The sequence below is a fragment of the Ciona robusta genome, chromosome 8 (assembly GCF_009617815.1).
Source record: "Ciona robusta chromosome 8, ASM961781v2".
In the NCBI taxonomy this organism is placed as follows: Eukaryota; Metazoa; Chordata; class Ascidiacea; order Phlebobranchia; family Cionidae; genus Ciona; species Ciona robusta.
The window spans coordinates 5,323,421-5,343,723 of record NC_143242.1 but is presented as its reverse complement, the minus strand read 5'-3'; the positions used below and the strand labels follow the sequence as shown (position 1 = coordinate 5,343,723).

At 34.3% G+C, this 20,303-nt stretch overlaps 4 protein-coding genes across 6 annotated transcripts; 2 read left to right on the top strand and 2 right to left on the bottom strand.

Annotated features, from left to right (window-relative positions):
• Positions 1-6: 6 nt before the first annotated feature.
• On the top strand, positions 7-1,977 carry LOC149732649 (uncharacterized). Its single transcript, XM_089882501.1, has 2 exons — positions 7-140; positions 529-1,977. Exon 2 carries the CDS (start codon positions 593-595, stop codon positions 1,226-1,228), a length of 636 nt encoding a protein of 211 aa, XP_089738627.1. The 5' UTR covers positions 7-140; positions 529-592; the 3' UTR covers positions 1,229-1,977.
• Positions 1,682-7,696, bottom strand: LOC149732648 (sodium- and chloride-dependent GABA transporter 3-like). Its single transcript, XM_089882476.1, has 14 exons — positions 6,771-7,696; positions 6,469-6,575; positions 6,051-6,184; positions 5,853-5,979; positions 5,117-5,285; positions 4,919-5,054; positions 4,516-4,650; positions 4,012-4,115; positions 3,830-3,954; positions 3,524-3,636; positions 3,056-3,193; positions 2,719-2,922; positions 2,376-2,543; positions 1,682-2,258 (listed from the first exon to the last, which is right to left on the bottom strand). Exons 1-14 carry the CDS (start codon positions 6,806-6,808, stop codon positions 2,151-2,153), a joined length of 1,806 nt encoding a protein of 601 aa, XP_089738602.1. The 5' UTR covers positions 6,809-7,696; the 3' UTR covers positions 1,682-2,150.
• Positions 7,697-8,955: 1,259 nt separating this feature from the next.
• On the top strand, positions 8,956-15,945 carry LOC149732647 (serine/threonine-protein phosphatase 2A 55 kDa regulatory subunit B alpha isoform-like). 3 transcript variants are annotated; one of them, XM_089882481.1, is made up of 10 exons: positions 8,956-9,250; positions 10,815-10,895; positions 11,230-11,327; positions 11,820-11,985; positions 12,214-12,507; positions 12,900-13,064; positions 13,257-13,426; positions 13,658-13,749; positions 14,198-14,321; positions 14,825-15,945. In XM_089882481.1, the coding sequence occupies exons 1-10, from the start codon at positions 9,133-9,135 to the stop codon at positions 14,993-14,995; spliced, it is 1,479 nt and encodes a 492-aa protein (XP_089738607.1). In that variant the 5' UTR covers positions 8,956-9,132; the 3' UTR covers positions 14,996-15,945. The 3 variants fall into 3 exon arrangements, with proteins under 3 accessions (XP_089738607.1, XP_089738609.1, XP_089738608.1); XM_089882483.1 differs by having other exon boundaries at positions 8,958-9,139; XM_089882482.1 differs by lacking the exon at positions 8,956-9,250 and adding an exon at positions 10,117-10,519.
• LOC149732646 (wolframin-like) lies at positions 15,942-19,884 on the bottom strand. Its single transcript, XM_089882474.1, has 7 exons — positions 19,402-19,884; positions 19,217-19,286; positions 18,538-18,724; positions 18,187-18,427; positions 17,117-18,120; positions 16,814-17,038; positions 15,942-16,466 (listed from the first exon to the last, which is right to left on the bottom strand). Exons 1-7 carry the CDS (start codon positions 19,526-19,528, stop codon positions 16,233-16,235), a joined length of 2,088 nt encoding a protein of 695 aa, XP_089738600.1. The 5' UTR covers positions 19,529-19,884; the 3' UTR covers positions 15,942-16,232.
• Positions 19,885-20,303: the final 419 nt, after the last annotated feature.

Below are 20,303 nucleotides of genomic sequence, written 5' to 3'. Positions count from 1 at the left end.
AATTTAGAAAAAAATGACATCACATGTTCAGTGTTGCCGCAAGGAATGCGTAAAATATGCGAGAGGCACGATGAACGTCGATTACCAAGTAGCAATCACTATGTAAAGCTAAAACAACGATTGAAAGTTAGCAGTCAGAAGTAAGTAAAAGTCCTAAAAGTTCTAAGACCGTACCGTACTTTAATCAATGAATTTTAAAAACGGTTTTTTATTTGAACCTAAATTTTAACTGAAGCTAGTGAAGAGTCCTCCCCCTACGTTTTTTTGAACTACCTACCCATATACCAATTAACCACTAAACTAACCATTACCTACCAACCTATAACACTTTTCACCGGTCTAATCTGTAACATACTGTAGGACTGTTCACTAGTGCCCCAAAATCTTACATGCGTGATCCAAGAAAAACAAACGTATTTTTGTACATACAAAAAATGTGAAAGCTCCTTTTTGTGTATAAAGACATAATTTTCCAAGAGAACTGTAAATTTAAAACTATAAGTTGATTTGTAATATTTACTCATACAGTTTCAGGTTATCTTATGTGTATTATTGATGGTTAGTTGATGGACTGTTTAATCATTTAGTGAAAATGAACCGTGATATGAATATGAACACTGGTGCAAGCTCTTCAGATTCTGTAAGACCACCAAATATTTTATCAGAACTAACATCTGAAGAAAAAATAGTTCTTAAACGCTTGAAAAATGAAGCTTTTATGTACAGAGGTCTGCCAACAGCTTTTGTTGCAATGTCAGTCACACAGTTGTGGTTATCACGTAGGTTTCCCAACCTATCCACAGTTCGCAGAGTTGGGTTATGTTTATTTTCAGGGGTGATGGGTAACTTTGCTGGTCAAGTATCATACGTACCCAGGCTTAAAAAAAGACTTGAACGTGATTTGCCAGAGGATTCAAACTTGAGAAAATTAATATTCTCGAATAATGACAAGATGGCATCAGCAATAACAACTCCAGATTCTGGTTTTACAATGGCTGAAACTGACAAACCTCAAGTAAACTATAACGAAGATGAAACAAATGTACCTTCAAAACTTCCAACTTATAATTCTTATGAAGAAATGAGAAAGACACATCGATCAAGTGGAGTTTCAAACACCCAGTCAAATAATACAAGTCAATGGCCAAGCTTACCACAAAATACTAACCAAACTAATCAAGGTGAAAAGATCAAATACAATAAATATGGAGATCCAATCCAAGATTAGTGAAACTGTTTGCAAATTGTATACTATGTGTGTTTACTGTAATAACTAATAATTACATACTTTTTAATTCTTACAACATAACTTTTTGGTTTGGTAATTATTAATAAAGCATGCAGTTGATTAGAAACATAAATTACAATGCTTTAAAGTTTAAAGGTTATAAACATTGGACATCATATACAGATACATTTTTGGTTATTTTGCATACACCCTTCTGGTAAACTGTTGGCTCAGGTATGTTTGAGGATAGATATCCTAATATTATATTCTAATATCTAGTTATTGCCATATGCTATACAGCAAACATAAATTAATTTTCTTACACAAAAACTATACACATATATAGACATTACTGTTGGGGTAATGAGCTTTTGTCTATATAAATTATGCTAAAAGTATAATATGTTTATCAAGGGTATAAGTATGAGTGTTATTAAAAATTGGAACAAGAAATAAAGTAGGACTACGTTTATTCAATTCACAGGTAATTATTACAACATAAAGATGTATAATTAAGATCTACAAGATCAAATGTTAGATACACTCATGACTCATGCGGGATGAGATAAATAATTGAAGAGTAATAATATTTAGTATTAGAATGATAATATAATACTGCGAATATATTATTTAGTGTTAAATGTTTTAACAAATTTGAATTTTCATATGTTAACGATTATTTAGAATTACATGTGTAAACGAGTTTGAATTTTTATAGTTTAACGTTGCAATAAAAAACTAGACACTCATTTCATCTTATCACACATAACAACAGCCCGTTAGAAATGTTGTCACTTTGTGAAATTCCTCTTCAGTATATTGCTGAACTTAGAAAGCAATTTGTACAATAATTAATGCTCTTTTACAAAAGCAAAACAATTACTGCAAATAGCAGCAAACCATCAGCGTCAACAACGACAATTTAAATAGCTAGATTTCGGACATCCTCCAGAAATCGTTTCTCGCACTGTACGTCGTCTCTCGAAGTTTTTTCGTTAATAACCACAGGGTTAAGAGCCTTTCTTATCCGCTGAAATAGACAAAGTTATAACAAATGCAAACTAATAATTGATCATTTAGTTACCTGTAAAACTTACCTTTTACGGTAGGTATGAGCTGGAAATAAAAAGCTATAAAGCACAGTTACCTGGTATACTGAACCTTTCGATTTGCAAATTTCTGCAATAAAGAATCCTGGGACGCAGAGCATAGACGTTAGAGATAAAAACCAACCCACAGCGTTTGCCCAACCCGGGAACACATATTGGCCAAGAGTTAAAGGAGCGTACTTGACGCAGTAGAAGATAAAAATGAACTGGATGGAAGAAGTGAAGATTGAAGTGTACCGCAACAGCGGCAGGTAACATAATTCAGTAAAAAGTTTTAGGTTTAGCAGAATTAACAAGCTTGATGACAATCTTGATAGTAGGCATGGTGGGATATGCTGGCAGAAATCCCATAGTTTATAAGTAGGTGTAAGTTGGTAATACCAGAGAAATCCCTGGCGCAAAGAATTTGTAGCACAGCTTGAAGTATGGAGAAGGGTAGTAGCCGATCATGGACTTGACATTTTCGTAGTAGTTGTCGACACCGTATATCCACCCGATTGTAATAGATTGAAAAAATGCAAGCCACAAGAGCGCAATCCCGCTGACAGCATACATATTGAAGAGCTCAAAGATATAGATTCCTCCCTGAATTACGAAGTGGTGAGGAAAAGCCAAGTGGCTATCGAGGCAAAGCTATAACCAGTATTGAGTCTCTGTTCATGATTAACGATTGGTTTGAAAGATGGATCAAGAATTGATAGTGGTAACAAAAATTTACGTTGGTTAGTAGTGGCAGGCCGAGCACGATGAAGAGAAGGCACACCATCGCAGAGACAAGCTCTCGTCCATATTTCCCTTTCCCAACATTGGGCCACAAGTCCAAGAAGATGGTGACGCAACTCTCAACTCCAGCAAACTGCAAACAAATAACAGAATTTAATCACAGTTATAAAAACTTTGTAATATATACGCTACAAAGTTCAAATGTCTCATGTCAAAAAGAAATAGTTATTAAATACTTAATTGGCGAATGACTAAGTTCTTCACATGTATTTAGCACCATTAACATTATGCAAAGGAGATCATAAGTGGGTAACTACTAGAAGCACACTTCAGAAAGAAGTATCCTTAACTTAATCAGCAACCGGCTTTCTGATAATTTATTCTGTGTTTTTGTTGTTTACCCTTTTTGTTTACGGGACAAACATCAAATACGATAAAGTCGATAAATAAGAGAAAGCCCAACCTGTGTATCGATTCCGACCATAAACAGGGTAGCAAAGAAAAGAACGGACCACAGATTAGGAGCAGGTAAAAGTGAGAGACCAACTGGATAAACAAGGAATACGAGACCAGGACCTGATAATATCAATATGCCATATTTATATATACACCAAATATTTGATTGTTTCATATTATATACTGAATTTGCAGCAATGTATGGGCAATGTTTTGGGAAACATGACACGTTTGGGAAGCACATCACATCCGCTAAGCAATTACATTTTGGTGTATAATTGAGTATGTACATTTAATAAATCACAATTAATACCGGATGTGGCTACGGCATCAATATCTTTCCCTTGCACAAAAGACATGTGGCCAATGATGCTAAAAACAACAAATGAAGCAAAGATTGAAGTCAGGCTGCATGTTGAAGCAAGAATGACTGATTGCCTGGGGAAAAAATATTGTTAAACAACCAAATCATATACTATAAAAGAGTAAAATTACTTGTAGCAATTGTTGTTATATGGATTGTAGCTGCCGAATGCGTATAGGACTGTAAAGCAGATTCCGTATGAATAAAAGATTTGTCCTCCAGCCTGCATCCAAACCTGTTTAACGAAACAGTAAGATAATTTTAAAGAAAGGTAAAGTCAAGGTTGAAAATGTCATAGCCTGTTATTAATATTTGAAAGACATTACATAGAGTAGGGTGGGGCAAAATGGCACACTTTTACCATTGCTTTTTGTTAAAGGCCTCAATGCATATAAACACTACATTTATTACCATCGTTATTAGTTGACCACGCTATTCTGTAACGGAAAGGTCATGTGAGTGACACGCCATAGATCCTGGGACATTACCCTAACCTAATGGTTAACGCAGGATTGTTTACCGTTGCAATCGTCTGGCTTGTTTACCAACTATATAACCCAAACGGGTTCGTTATACTTTAATGTCCCACTAAAATTTAACGGCAGACAAACAGCAATAAACGATAAATATTTGACCTGAGATGATAGAAGCTTTGAGAAGTCTGGTCTTAGGAAAAACATGATCCCTGTTGATGCCCCCTCCAACGTCAATCCACGAATCAGTAGAATAAGAAGCATGACGTATGGCAAAATCGCAGTGACGTAAACAACCTATATATTGGTTAATTGGACAAGTACGTAAGAGAGTTGTTTGTACGCTCTGTAATAATTCTGCTAATACGCCAGCTCATAGGGGAATTAACTATACCCTCTTGAAGTTAAAGAGTGTTTCTTTGTTTACTCCCATGCGCGCATTGAAACCGAGACAACAAATGCCGTAGTAATAACAGGCTACTCGTGTTTGTAGCTTCAGTCAACGTCGGCTTCAGTAGCATGGTTGGAATACTAAACGAGATTAATTTAAACAACAATGCCATACTTTTCCACTGGTCCTCGCGCCCTTGAAGACACATAAGTAGATGACGACCCAGGAACCAAAAAAGCAAAGAATAAGCGGCCAGTTTTCTAAACTGCCAATATTTTCAATTCCATCCGATTTTCTTAAAACGTAATTGCTATAAAACAACAGTTGTTATGTCAGTGAAACGAGGTGCAACAACTGCATTCATGTGCTTACTTCCAAAACTCGTTTTCAGGAGAATATATTGTCGTGTTGTTGGTTTTATTGGGGGTGGTGTGAAGCGCAGAAGCGAAACCGGACGTATTTGAAACCTGCTGAAGCATAGTAGCATTCATTCCTTTATAGTTTGCATTCAAAACACAATGTTCAGAGTTCCACCAATTTCCTGTAAGTGCAAATTGGTTTGCTTACATGTATACGATACAGACAAACTGTTATTTGTTTCCGCTGCCGTCACATTAGGACCTCAGCGCTTGTCTCTAACTAAGCGGTTCCGGGTGCAGCATTGCGGGCGGGCCCAGGGCTACAATGTAGGCGTGTTTACTATTGTGGGTGTGTTTGTCCTTGAGCAAGACACAGCGGCAACTGCTCCAACCCAGCGGTCGCTTATGGGTTATCTAAACTGTCAGCTTTAACCAAGTGGTCGCGTATAGGTTATCTGAATTGTCAGCTATACATTAAAAACAAATCTCAAAAAATAAACACCTACAAAGTCGTGGTAACTCGTAAGCGGGCACGAAGTACATGAAACAGAACACGAATATCGTTGTCCCGCCACACGTGGATAAATCAGTTACATTTATTCATTATTCGTATACATCGCTATATGTGGACCGGAGGTTAAATAAGTAAACTGTTCACAAAGATAAACGGAAGTTCTAAATTTGTGTTGTGGTTTGGCAAAACTGACGAGTATTTATAAATGGTTTTAGTAAAACAAAACATAACTTACCGCATGATGTCCAAGGGAGAGGTCCAGGAATACATGAATGCACAAAGTATAGCACCGACCATGACATGACAAGCACAAAGTAGATAGCGCACATAAAGTTTACGACGGCTGATCCGTACCCGATACCCTGCCACATAATTTAATTGTCAGGTTTTGTATTCGGCACTTTTTGTTTAACGACGTGGGTATTAAATTCACCTTCATGGCTGGAACTAGTTTGCTCCAGACTTTTACGCAGCTTTGTTGTGTGTATTGGCCCAAAGAAATTTCCAGAAAGAACAAAGGAATGCCCGCCAATACAACGAAAATCGCGTAGGGAATTAAAAATGCTCCTACAATAAAAATGACAGTAAATTTAAAAGCCATATGCGGATACTAGCGGTTTTAATTTGTAAAAAATATGTTCGGAAAATTTTTTGTAGTAGCGTTAATTTGTAGTAGCGTTAATTTTAAACCGTATAGTTTAGCGGTCACGACCTATTTCCAAAATATTCTGTTAAGAAGTAGACCGTGTCCACAGTTCGTCATATCCACATTTTTATTTAGAGAGGTTATTAAACCAAGCGGTAAAATTGAATGTTTCGTATATGATCTCACGCCGCATGTTTCAACTCACCTCCACCGTTATCGTAACACAGATAAGGAAACCTCCATACATTTCCAAGACCAACCGAGTAGCCAATTAAAGCCAGGATAAACTCCTGCTTTCCTCCCCATGTTTCTCTTTATAAATAAAATTAACGGAAAATCGATCAAAATAGATTAAGTTTATTTCGTTGGTTAGTATGCCTCATAACCGTACTTATTGTTTGACTGCAGAAATTTACGTCACAGTCTATCTGATGGAAATAAGCCTTATATTATAACTTGCATATTTTGTATAAGTAATGCACTTTCGTTGATATTTGTTTAATTTACCTCTTTGTCTCTCCCGAGTCCGTTTTTTTCTCCGACATATCAGTTTTTGTACACAATACAGTATATATTATCGGTATTCGCCTGTTTTTTTGATAAATAGAAAAATGTGTGCAGTGTGCTAATGATATAATATAACAAAAAAAAAACACTAGAAAACCGAACCGCGCACAATAAACATTATATGGTTTTCGAAGCTTTATAATTATCGCAAGAACTCGCGCTGCTAAAAACTGATTTCGTTATCGATATGGGCATAGTAAATCAAACAAATCTTATCATAACAATCCCATTTAAGTTACTTAGCATGTACAATCACTGTCCCTGGTCCTGGTATATGTTGGCCGATGTCACTGGTCCATTGTGCCACCAACAACGATTTTATTAATGACCTAGGCGTATTGGAACTCTGTGATTCGGCGAGGGCACTTACAAACAAAGCAATTTCTTTCTTTCTTTAAGGAGACGAGAGGATACAAAGAAAAAGGCATCTATATCCACGCCGAGCTTTCAAATTCCCAAATGAAGTTAATGGACCCTTTTACGTCAAACAAAGAACGCGTGCCAATTAATTCGTTTACTCCCTTTTTATATATCGCAAAAACACCATTCCACATATATTATCGCACGCTTTCTGAGAACGAGTGATAACGTTTCTCTCTTAGATTGAATGTGGTTTCAGTTGAGCGTGTGACCTGTCTTTTTTGTGAACGGTCTTTCTATTGTACTGCTTTCAGAGTATGAATAGACTGAATAGTATCTGTTCTCGAACGCAGTATATGTTTACATAGACATAAAAAAGAATAACACAATATCGGTTACTTAACATAACTTATATTCGCCCTTTATTGACCCAAACACTGTCACATTATTCAACTTTTAAAGCTACAATATATATTCGAGCTCGCTGTTCGAGTTACCACCGTAGAGTGCCGACCGCGTGTTCTCGAATCTATAAATCGACATTTCTCTTTCTCTCTCTCTCTCTTTAACACGTGCAATAGGAGAAGGGTGCCCACTCCTTCCTTATTTTTTCCCTACATTTTAACAAAGGAAAACAATAGCGTCAAACCTTTTATGTAAGTGAACACTTGCTAACGGAATAATACAGTAAATTCCTAAAACCAATTAAATAAAACGAAACAGTGATTTGCGCGATTAATTATTGAACCGTAAAGCCTAAAAATTTCGGTTTATCGTAACCAACACCCTCATCTAACATATACCAGCATGTTACACCGGAAAGGAGAACTAAAAGGAAATGATAGTCTCGTTGATGACTCGAGTTGTCAGAAGAAAAGCGACAACTGTCCACATAAAGGTTTAATTCTCCGAACATTTTACTTGCTTAATACAAATCTAAGTTTAAAAAAACAGTGTTTTATTAAATGTTGCCAGCAAATAGTCGACGACGCAGGCTGTGTAGCTATACTTCCACATTTACAAACAAGATATTAAAGTAGCCTACATTTAAAACGACCCTAAAATCGTTTTATACTAAACACTTATACATTTTGGCCTTTGTTCGTACTGTCAGTGTCGGGTATTGTTTTGCGGCTATTCGCTTTGCAGTTACCACTACTAGCTCCCCAATGTAAATGTTTATCAAAGGAAAACAGGTAAGCGATGAGTGATCAAATGAAATGAGAATATTAGGAAATTAAGTAGGGAAATATGGAAAGTGTTTATTGGGAACAGATTTGTCTTCCTTTATCCTTTGTACATTGCAGCATTATTTTGTTATTTAGCCTCTGGGTGTTCTTTCGCTCTTGTCAAAATATCTCCGTGTCACCACACATAGGCTAAAGTTTCACAAAGCAAAGATTTTGTCTTTTGCCTACAATCAACTTTCGAATGTTTAATCTGTGGTAATAGCATCTACAAGTGTCGTATGTATCAGAGTCCGAATGGCGTATATAAACATGCCGCAGTGGTGTTAATAACATTTACAAGTATAACATGTATGCTTGTACTCTGGTCTGTATTTCGTATATTGATGTGAGCCGTTTCATATAATGTAAGTTTCGTGAATAGTCTTTAATAATGATCAATATAATGTTTAAACATATGCATAAAATGCAACTTATGTCGCAGGATAAGTAGTAACTAAAGAAAAACAATTTTTGACCAAGAAGCAAGGACATCGTTCTAAGAATATCGGTGAAGGCTGTTTTGAGACTAATTTAAAAGCCAATTTTGCTGAAACCACAAGTCTTTTCGGCTCGAAGATGTTACCGCCTTAGGAGATTTGTAATCATTGAAATGGATCAAAAAGTGCTGAAATTTATCCCTTGGAATCGCGAATATCTTGATTGCCATAAACACATGTGAAGTGTTGCTACAGAGTACGAAATTATAAGTCATCATGGCTGGTATGCACTCTTTAGTTCAATGCTATTCGTCTAAATTATTAACTCCGCTATGGAGTTGGGCTGTTAATAACCCCTCTGATGTGTCGGTTATAAATCAAACTGACAAAACAGGTACAAAATACTAAAGTGGATAATTGAGTTACCTTTGCAACCTGGAACGCAAATGTTTTTCTCAGTGCAGAAGTAATGGCCAGATAGAAGAAATTACCTTATAAACAGGAAATTTGTTTATGCAAAATAGTAGTAGAAATTTGGCTTCATACATACCAGCACAGTTAAAAAGAACAAACATAGTATAAATCGAGGATGTTTATTATATAAAATACGTATACCATTGAGCATTTAGGTTGATATATGCAGTCAATGCGCAAGTCAAATTGCAAAGAAATTGTTGTCAAGAGTATAGGCTGTTTTAATCTATTATAAGTTTGTTAGATATATTCTATATTAGGCAAGTTTATAGTGTCAAACTGGACAATGTTTTATTAATATGTGGAAATCTAACAGTGTCATATTATATGTCAAGTACAATTTATATAGTCATGATCATGACACTAATATATCACTATGTTAGTAGTTAGTCTGTATGTAAGTTTTACTAAAAATGACAAGGATGTTTAGACTCTATGTGTACATGAATTCTACCTATTTGTTTAAAGAGCTTGAACAATTAGAAATTGTTTCTTCTTTAAATAATAAACAACAAAATAATGTATGTCGTAACTGTTGGCCACTGTCTCAGTTATAGAGTGATTATGATAAATTTTTTGTCAATAATAAATAGGTATTTTTTTACATTGTCAATTTAAAAAATCCGAAAAAAAAACAGAAATGTACCTGCTTTAGTTTTAAAATTAGGATTATGTCAATGCCTTCATGATAACCAGAGCAAAATGAAAATCTAGAATAAAATTAGCAATGGACATTTTAAATAATCCTAACATTTTATAATGTTATAAACTTGATTTATCTTTTTCGTAAAAGGTTGTGTGGGTCATTTAGAGTTCTTTGATCTTTCCTTTCGTATGTGTTTTCAGTCACACCTGTTAATTACAAGAATTGAATTTTAAATTAATCTTTATAAATACATTGGGCTAAGTACTTGTGTTAATCACTGTCAGAACAAGATAAGTTGGTTATTGCATCATTGTAATTGTAAACAGCTTATTGTTGCAAATACTGATTTAATTAAGTATAAGAATAGCAGGAAAGGACTATGGATAATAGGTTACATACAGAGTAGATGTAACTTTGTATAATTGGATATCTTAGTTTAAATCCTTCTTAAAATACTACCCAGTTAGAGTAATATCAGATTGATATACCAGTTAATATAATCATGCTCGGATAGAATGGGTAAATACTCTCTGCATCATCCCGGTAAATATTCTCTCTATATATAATACTTGCTATCTAGTTTACTATAGAAATGTGTTGCTGCTGAGAGCCTTTTACTTTATGGTTTAGCGAATTATCTCAATTTATGTCCACTAAACTTCTTATTATGAATTTATGGTTGGGTACAGTGAACATTTCATTATTCAGAACCTAGTTTGTTTTGGACTGCTTTTACTGCTGTAAAATATATATAGTTTAGAATTCCAACATGGCACCAGTAGTTCTAACGCCCATTTGCCTGTTTATATATATCTAATTTTCGGCTTATATTTTGCAGGTAGTGGGCCATCTGGCAATGATGACCTACTATGGTATTTTTCCCAAGTTAAAGGGACAATGGATGATGAAGTGTCCGAACGTGAGTGACTTTCATTGTTAATACTATTTTTACTTAGTTTTTTATTGACATTTGGAAAGACAAAATATCACATCACAGATGATAAAAAGTCACAGAGATAAGTAGCCTACTTCAGGCTATTTTTATTTTTTAAACTAGTAAAATTATGGTTTGTGTTTCACACTAAATCTTTATATATATTGTATGAAAAAAATAGAAAAAAATTTTCTCGTGTGATAAAGGTTCTGAGATGCCTACATAACCTAATGAAGATGATAAAATAGTAAAAATACATTCTAAAATAGTTGCTTTTGCTTCTATAAAAAATTAGGACTTCATTTTTTTTTCGTTGCAGCTGATATTATTTCCACTGTTGAGTTTAATCATGATGGTGAACTACTAGCAACTGGCGACAAAGGTGGCAGAGTTGTTATTTTTCAAAGAGAGCCTTCAGTAAGTGGGATGCATTATATAATTTCAATTATTTATGTACATGAACTATGTGCATGTTAATAGAATTAATGAAGCATTGCATATATAAAGTTTCTCCTTACATATGCAATGTACTATTAATTAGACCTTTTCCTCTGTATTTTATGCATATGTTGGTAAGCAATCAATCAAATAATCAATACAGTCTGTGTTACTCAATCAATAAGGTTTCTCCAAAAATGCTCTTCTAGGCAGAAAATTCACGAAAAAGGCAAAAAAAATAGGTTTTGTTTTATTGTACGCACTCTCTCTATTTTTCTGGGAAAGTAATTTTTTAATAAGGTTTCTTGAAAATGGTTTTCCAGGCTTAAAACTCGTGTACAAAAAATTGTAAAAGAGTTTTTGATCCTACTATACACTATCTTAACTTTCTCCCTAAGTCCTAATGCGATTTTTAAACCAATCTAGAAACTAAATTTATGTGCACTACTAATGCTTGCAACTTTTCTGCAGAATAAAGCAACAGGAAGTCGGAGCAGCGAGTATAATGTGTACAGCACATTTCAAAGCCATGAACCAGAGTTCGACTATTTAAAGAGTTTAGAAATTGAGGAAAAAATCAACAAAATACGTTGGTTGTCTCAACGTAACCAAGCTCACTTTCTACTCTCCACTAATGGTAATTGTTTCGTTCAAAGTTAAACATCTTATGTTAGTATGATGAAGTATCTTTAATGTATTAATTTGCTGTGTAATTGTTGTTTGTAAAATCTAAACGATCGCGAGATTCTAGAAGGCAACAAAATCAGACTTTTTACAATACCATTTTAATCACAGATGACATTTTTGTATGCTCATATATTAAGGTTTTTTAATTGATACCAAAACATATTTTTAACGTTTTCAGATAAAACAGTAAAGTTGTGGAAAGTATCAGAGCGCGAAAAACAAGCGGTTGGATTCAATCTGCGTGACGAAGACGGCCAACTTTACATGGGGGGTGTACGACCCAGGACCCTTGTTGTGCCCCACTACGAACCCATGGAACTTATGATAGAGGCGTCACCCAAGAAGGTGTTCGCCAACGCCCATATGTACCACATAAACTCAATATCAGTGAACAGCGACGATGAAACGTACCTCTCCGCCGATGACCTGCGGATTAATCTATGGAACCTGGAAATAACAGACAGAAGCTTCAGTGGGTTATTATTTATGTTTCTCATTATTATTGTTGTTTTGATTTGGCTGGATAATTCATTGCATGCCTGGAATTAATTTGTTAGTTAATACTTTGGTTGTGTTAAAGTTGTAGTAAACATTTTAGGTAAACACTTTATTAGACTGTCCTAGTTTAGACACATTTTTGCTGACTTTTTACTGTTCAGTGTGTGATAAAATCAAAGGCAGCTTCAGGGTTAAAGATACGATCTTAGGACATGCTTTTAACAATAGCTGCTGTTGTTTCTGTCATCTTTGATGCCAGGTTTTGGGCTTTAATGTTTTAGTAGAGGTTCGTTTTAGTAAGTGTTCTAATTTGACACCTACACATTGTAAGGATTTTGACCGGTTACATAACTTTATCTTGTCCAGATATTGTTGACATCAAGCCAGAGAACATGGAGAACCTCACTGAGGTGATCACCGCTGCGGAATATCACCCAAAAGAATGTCACACATTCGTATACAGCAGCAGTAAAGGAACAATTCGTCTTTGTGACATGCGTGAATCTGCACTATGTGATCAACACGCCAAAAGTAAGCAATTTTAAATGATATACATTTTACAATCTAATGATGAAAACATTTTAGAAAAATGACTTATCGATTGTTATTTCTATTACTTACATTTAACACTCACACAGGCGCACTACTCGTAAATGTAAAAAAAATCCAAATTTTAATGTATATATATATATAATTTAGTTTAAATTCAACTTTTGTTTTCAGTTTTTGAGGAGCCAGAAGACCCTGCAAGTCGTTCTTTCTTTTCTGAAATCATTTCCTCAATAAGTGACGTGAAGTTCAGCCACAGTGGTCGCTACATGATCACGAGAGATTATTTATCAATCAATGTGTGGGACCTTAATATGGAGAACAAACCAGTGGAGTCTTTTCAGGTGATGATCATATTTGTTCTGACATAAAAGAAGAAGTATCATTGGAGTTGTTTTATTCTTTTTTTTCGATCATTTTTTTTCAGTTTTGGTAAAATTCCATAGTTTGGTAATTAAAGCGACCACGCTTATTTTCTTTCAACTAAATGTAAATATGTTTATAACTGTAAGCGTGTTTTAATTTCTTTATAATTAATAGGTTTATAATAATAGAAGTTGTTTTATAATTAATAGGTGCATGAATATCTACGCAGCAAACTTTGTTCTCTGTATGAGAATGATTGTATCTTTGACAAGTTTGAATGCTGTTGGAACGGAACAGACAGGTAATTGTTCAATTTTCTTGTGTTTTAATACACACTAAACCAATATATTTTCCCAGTAATTACTAGTTTTTCATTATTTTATAAACTGTTGTCGCTAGGCATAATATATATCTAAAAATTTGTTCTGTCCAATTTATTCTGCTTTTAAATTTTTTAAGGTTTTACAAATAGGTATTTTACCAGCCGTGGCCATATTTAAAATATTAAGGTAGCAAACCAAACTTATATTACTGCTCCACCAGTTTAATTAAGTCCTACATGGGAATTCGTTTTTTAAATAATATTGTTACTGGGAAAAAAATGCCCGGTGGGCTCTTGGGATGTTTGCCACTATTTTTTTACTATAGTAATTGGTAAAGATATCTTTTTTTGTTAAAATGTCTGTACGCAGAGCTTCATTTAATTTTTTTAAATGAAAGTTTGGTTTTAACCTTTAAAATCCATCCAGTGCAATCATGACCGGATCCTACAACAACTTCTTCCGTGTGTTTGATTGCAACTCCAAGAAAGATGTGACGTTAGAAGCATCACGAGAGAATAGTCGACAACGAGCACAACTCAAGTCAAAGAAGGTTTATAAACCCAAATTTAATGATACAATTTATACTTTGAACGTATTCTATTTGCAATATCATTGTGTTGAGCATTGCAAAAGTCTGATTATGTTTTGCTTTTTGCCCAATGAAAATCACTAATATAGTAAAGATCAAGGTTTCTAAAATATTTGGAAACAAGTCACCTCTAGAAAATACCTACAAAACCCATATCCCACAGTTGCAGTTTAGCACTATTTTGTTGTATAAGAATATATTATCTTGGGCATTGTTTTTTATGAACCTCACTTACATGACCCCAGCCTATTCTTTGGTGTGTTACTGTTTAAAGCCATTACACATGGTATTGAACAGCAGTATTTAATGGATTTCACTCTAATTATGTTGATATAGCAATATTTCGTCATATTCCAATATTTCAATTTTGCTTATGAACCTAACACTCCACACATAACTAATTAAACCAATACAATTGGTATTAGACACCAGTGTTTAATGCCTTTTTTATTATGTTTATACAGGTTAGTCAAGGTGGTAAACGCAAGAAGGATGAAGTAAGCGTTGACAGCCTTGATTTCAACCGAAAGATTCTTCACACTGCCTGGCACCCGAAAGACAAAATCATTGCTGTTGCTGCCACAAATAATTTGTACATTTTTGACAGCAATAACTCTGCACCACACCCTCGTTAAGCCGAATTATTTCGATTTGCGGTATTCACACCGTGCATAGAGAATTTACTTGACCTAAGCTACATCGAGTATTTATTTCGGTAGATCATTATACTTGATTTGCACATTTCAAAGTGATAGAAAAATTTAAGGAGAATATGAAGTGATTGCTGCTGAAACTGCAGTTAGTGTGTGAGAAATGTGGTTGTTACTGTTAAAACAGTGGCTCTATTTGGTACGTGTTATTATACGTTCCATTGGCCTAACTTTATGCCGTGAATTCTTTCATTGCATTATTATAATCAGTGTTGCAAATTCGCAGCATCACCTGTCATACTGTTATGTGGAATTTATGTTTTAATCTAAATGGTTTGGGACCAATGTTGAAATTTACTTAAACGTAATTACTGTTACACCAGTTTAAAGTACCTTACCATTTGTACCAGCTGGTGCTGTTGAACTACTCTGCAATTTTGTCTGCACCGTGTCCGTATTCAATATATTTTTGTTGCTTGAAGTTCATTCACTTCAATCAAAAAGTTCTGTATCACAATATATTCATGCATATGTCTCAGAAAAAATTCCAACCGTATTCAAGTCTGATAAAAATATATGTTTGTTGAATTGTGTGCTGTTTAAAGAGTTCCAAGTCTAACTTAGGCTGTTAATTGAATAGTAATTCTGAATTACACCTCGTCCTACCTCTAAAAAATACATTGGACAACCTTTATTAAATATACGACTTCTAATTTGGCCATATTTTTTTGTTCTAGCAAAAAGTGACAGATTTTTTGACCACTGTATGTTGTATGAACTATCTGCAGTTGCAACTCAATTGCACTCTGCGCTTGGTATCTTTGTGGTCACATAACCTTGGATACGATTGTTCTGCGTATGGCTTAATCAATAAACCTGTTTAATTCCTTGCCACCAATCGTTTTAAAGCTTAAAATACACAGCACTAAAATACATTTGAAGGAATTTATTGATAGGCTGCTTTCTGTATAATCACAAAAAAAGTCTCTCAGTATGATTAAAAACAATACATCCTACTATAAAATTTTAACATAGACATAATAAAATATGGATTTTAAAAAGATAAATCTTACACAGGTATAGTATTTAGGATTAAGGTATTTACAGAAGTGCAATATACAGATAAATATGTGCAATAGTAAGTCAAATCTTACAGTTAAGTGTTAGTGTGTTAAGTGCTAAATAGAAATTGTGTTTAAATGCAAGAAGTTGCATAGAAAATTTACAAAGTTGCACCCAAAATCTCAACAGTGGGACCAAATGCAAATTGAAACAAAGAATAAACAGCATGCATAAGAAGTTCAGCAACTTGATGTCTTGCCACAACTGCAACTTGACTTTTAACATCTTTGTCACTTTCTATCCTAACAAATGTCAAAGTAACTTGATTGTGGTCAGAATCCAATAATCCCTTGAAGTTGATTTCCACAAAAGGTTGCAAAGAAAAGATGAAATTCTGCGTAGACAGCAACACATTTTAACAATTTTACCTAATTTTCGATATAATTTATGACATTACTAACATATTTTTAAAAATGTTTAGTACAACAATTTTCCTGTGCTGCTTATAACTCTTATCTAATATATTATTATTGATTTTAGTGCAATCATAACTGTTCATGCATAAGACACAATTGTCCTCATTTTTAAATGTTTTAGTTTAAAAGTAAAACCGCCTCAGTGTCGAATGTAAAATAAACGATATAAAGAGATATTTAAATCACATATATGGTCTGTTATGTTTGTATTTAACCTGAAAAAAATCAGAGTTTTATACACCTAATTAGAATTGTCAAATCATACCTTCATTGTATTACCAGCAGTAAGCTTGATATCAGTGTCATTTATTGACACAGTCAAATCAAAAGTGTAGCTGTTGTATCTTTCTAAGTGGCAGCGATGTTGAGATAATGATTTAAGGTCACACGACTTGTTTGAGCAATGATCATCAGTTGAATAATTATCTCCGTAAACACAACTTAACCAATTTGCAATAGCACCAGGGAAAACACTCAATGCACCTTCAAACTAAAGATTTAAAATTGTAAATATAAATTTAAAAAAAATCATTTAAAATTTATGTATTCACAAAATTGAATTACAAACCTTATTGTCAATTGAACGAATTCGAATATTTGTCACATTTCCTTTCCAATTGATGTAATGACCATCAAGGTGGTGACACGCACGTTGTACAATTGCTTGGTTGGAAAATTGTTGGTCAATGCATACTTTACGATAATCTTCAAACTTCAGGTTAGAGTTTGTGACAGAAAGACCTGCTGGTTGGTAAAGGAGAAGTACAAGTATAATAACTACTGATGATAAAACAGTGGCTAGTATCTTCTGGGATGGTGTGATGTGAGAAAATGGAATTTTCACATAAAGGTCTTCCCATTTTTGAGATAGTTTAACATACAAGAGTGGCAGAAGAAGAAGAAGAAGAGTAATCAAAACCTGTACAAAGTGCAAAGTGGCAAGTGAACTGAGAAAGAATAAAATTAACACAATAATGAAAGCATGTATTGAAAAACTTATGGCAAATGCTTCAAGCAAAGCACGAAACAATCCTTGCATGGAGCTTTCCTTTAAGAATAAAATCAACAGCTCCCACCAGATCATAAGAAACAACTGTGGCACAAAACCAAGGAAACAGCCACATAACAAATTTCTGTACTTTTTCTGAAATGGCACAGAAAGCAGAACACAGAATGCTGCTAGTCTAAATATGGAAGAAATGCTGACTGAAACCATAGCACTTGTTTGAAAAAATATTACAGGAAAAGTGGCAAGTTTTAAAGGAAGAAGTAGTTCAAATGCAGTTGCACACAACTGTAGTATAAAAGTAGTTGATATGACTGTATTGCAGAAACTTTTGCAACAAGCTGCCAGACAGCAGAGTGAGATTAAGGACAACTCTGGATAAGCAATAAACGCCTGAGGAGTGACAGCATGAGACATAACTATAAGTGCAACAGCTGGCAATAAAGATGCAAGGGGAGACAAATGGTTTTGAATGTAATTATTTTCTGCATTTTCTCTTTCTTCATTTGATTTAATGTCCACAAGCATGGCTGACCAGGCTGTAAATTCTCTGAAACGTTTATCACCTGAAAGTACATTTTTAATTAGTTTATAAGTTCCTAACTCCCATTATTTCATTTGACATTATTTACCTTTAAACAGACGAACTGTGGCCAAAACCAATGCGGAAAATGACAAATAAAATATAACCACCGGGATAAAGGTCATAAGAAATGTTGCATTCATGATATAAGAGAATAATACAAAGCTAGCCAGTGTAGAAAGTTGTTGCACAGGTATAAGCCGTTTTAGGAAAGATCTTGCATATTTGGAAGCAAATGTTTTGACCATTACTTTCACTTTGCGTGTTATCTCATGCTGTACTTTGCTAATCTGTTTAAAACAAAAAAAAAATAACAAATTTATTCCAAAATTAATACAACACAATAATAGAGAACACAAAAAACAGTCAAACTCTGTCAAAAACACAAGAATAAACATACCCTGTCATAAACTGATAACTTTGAATCTTCCGGAAATTCCTTAACATGATCTTCCTCTTCTTCTTCCTCACTCTCAGAATCTGATTCTTCATCACCCTGTCGAACACGAGGCACATGACCTTCCATGAACCTTCTGTCAATCATCTCACATTCCACCTCAGTGATGTTGCTCACATCTTTTACATTCCTACATTCAATCAGTTATGTTATCTTAATAGTCTGTTTGCAGAGTATAGCAGGTGCAAAAACAGTTTTGTTTACAGTTATTTTTACATTTTTTTGTTTACAACATTTTCACATTTTTTTGTTTAAAATTTTTGGTAATACAAATTCACTTTTCTTCTGATTACAACCTAAATGCTGCTTAATTGAATGGCTTATTACATTGTAGTGTTTATAGTTTGTCATGCCTTTTACCCAGTAGGTTTTTTTACTTTTATATTATCCAAAAAGGTTTTTTTACGGCTGTTGTTTTATGGTTAAACCCTGCCTTTTAGCTTTTGTGAACTTTTCTGGTATTCTTTACCGTGACGGAACAGACAAAATAAATCATTGATTCCTCTAAGGGGGTATCACTATTCGAGAATTGTAATAAAAAATTTAAGATCGAAAATTCTTACCAGTAACATGGGGCAAGATTACCAAAATAATAATCTGTAATATAAATTATAATACATACTTTGACAGCTTTAACATGGACTTCGATAGAATTTTTTCTTCCACCTTTGCAGATGATCCTTTATCATTAACTGATAAACACAATAAATTTTAAGATAACTTAAATTTTTCTAGATTTAATGTATTGGACTGTTTTAACTATAAATATACTTATATGCCAGTTACATTTTTTTTAACTGCACTTACCGTTTCTGCCCGCAAACTTAAGAACAGTTTGTAGTTTTCTTATTTTCCTTTTTTGTTCTTTTACGTTTTCATCTTGTTTATCCATGTTGATCTCCTCAACATGCATTTGCTTCATAATATCCTCCATAGTTAAAAACGTAATTGTCCGGAAACCATGACACAATGTAAAATACCTGATTCGTAAACAGACATAAGAAGTTACGCATAGTAAAACTTCGTGCAGGATATGACGTTTTGCCGAGTAAAATACTTGCTATCTACCCGGGGGTTTCCCCTTAATATAATTACAATTATGTCAATCATCTGGCGTAACTATCCGTTTAAAATCAATGAAATAGATCTTCTGCCCAATGGTTCTCATGCAATACCACTGACTTATCGTCGTACAATACCACTGGTATATAATTCGACCCTGCTTCATAAGCTCCCTATGTCCGTTTAACTCATCGGTAACTAGCCATATAGCCATTAACTGCCCGCGGCATCCATTTGCGTATATGTGTCACGCTGATTATAAAACCGTTTATTAAATTAGCTCGCTGATGAACTCGAATTATGAATATAAATTAGGTTAAATATTACATGTTGGTATACGTTTCCGCAGTAACATGTTTTATGTCCATACGACAATAGGTCAACTACTTTCTACATTGCTCAGACGATCTTTTTTAGGTCTACTCTTTACCAGAGTCGTAGAGGTATTTCTGGCTCTGCTCTATACAAACTGAAATCCGTGCGCGGTTGGCTGACTTCATAATCATGGCCAAAGTTAGTGGAGACCTTGGTCACGGTGTGTTGCAATGTACTGAGTCGGGAATAAACAACAACGCCTCACTTTATTTAAAACTAGGCAACCGTTGCAGGTTCAAGTTTTACGTGATTGCCGCTTATGTGTATTTTAT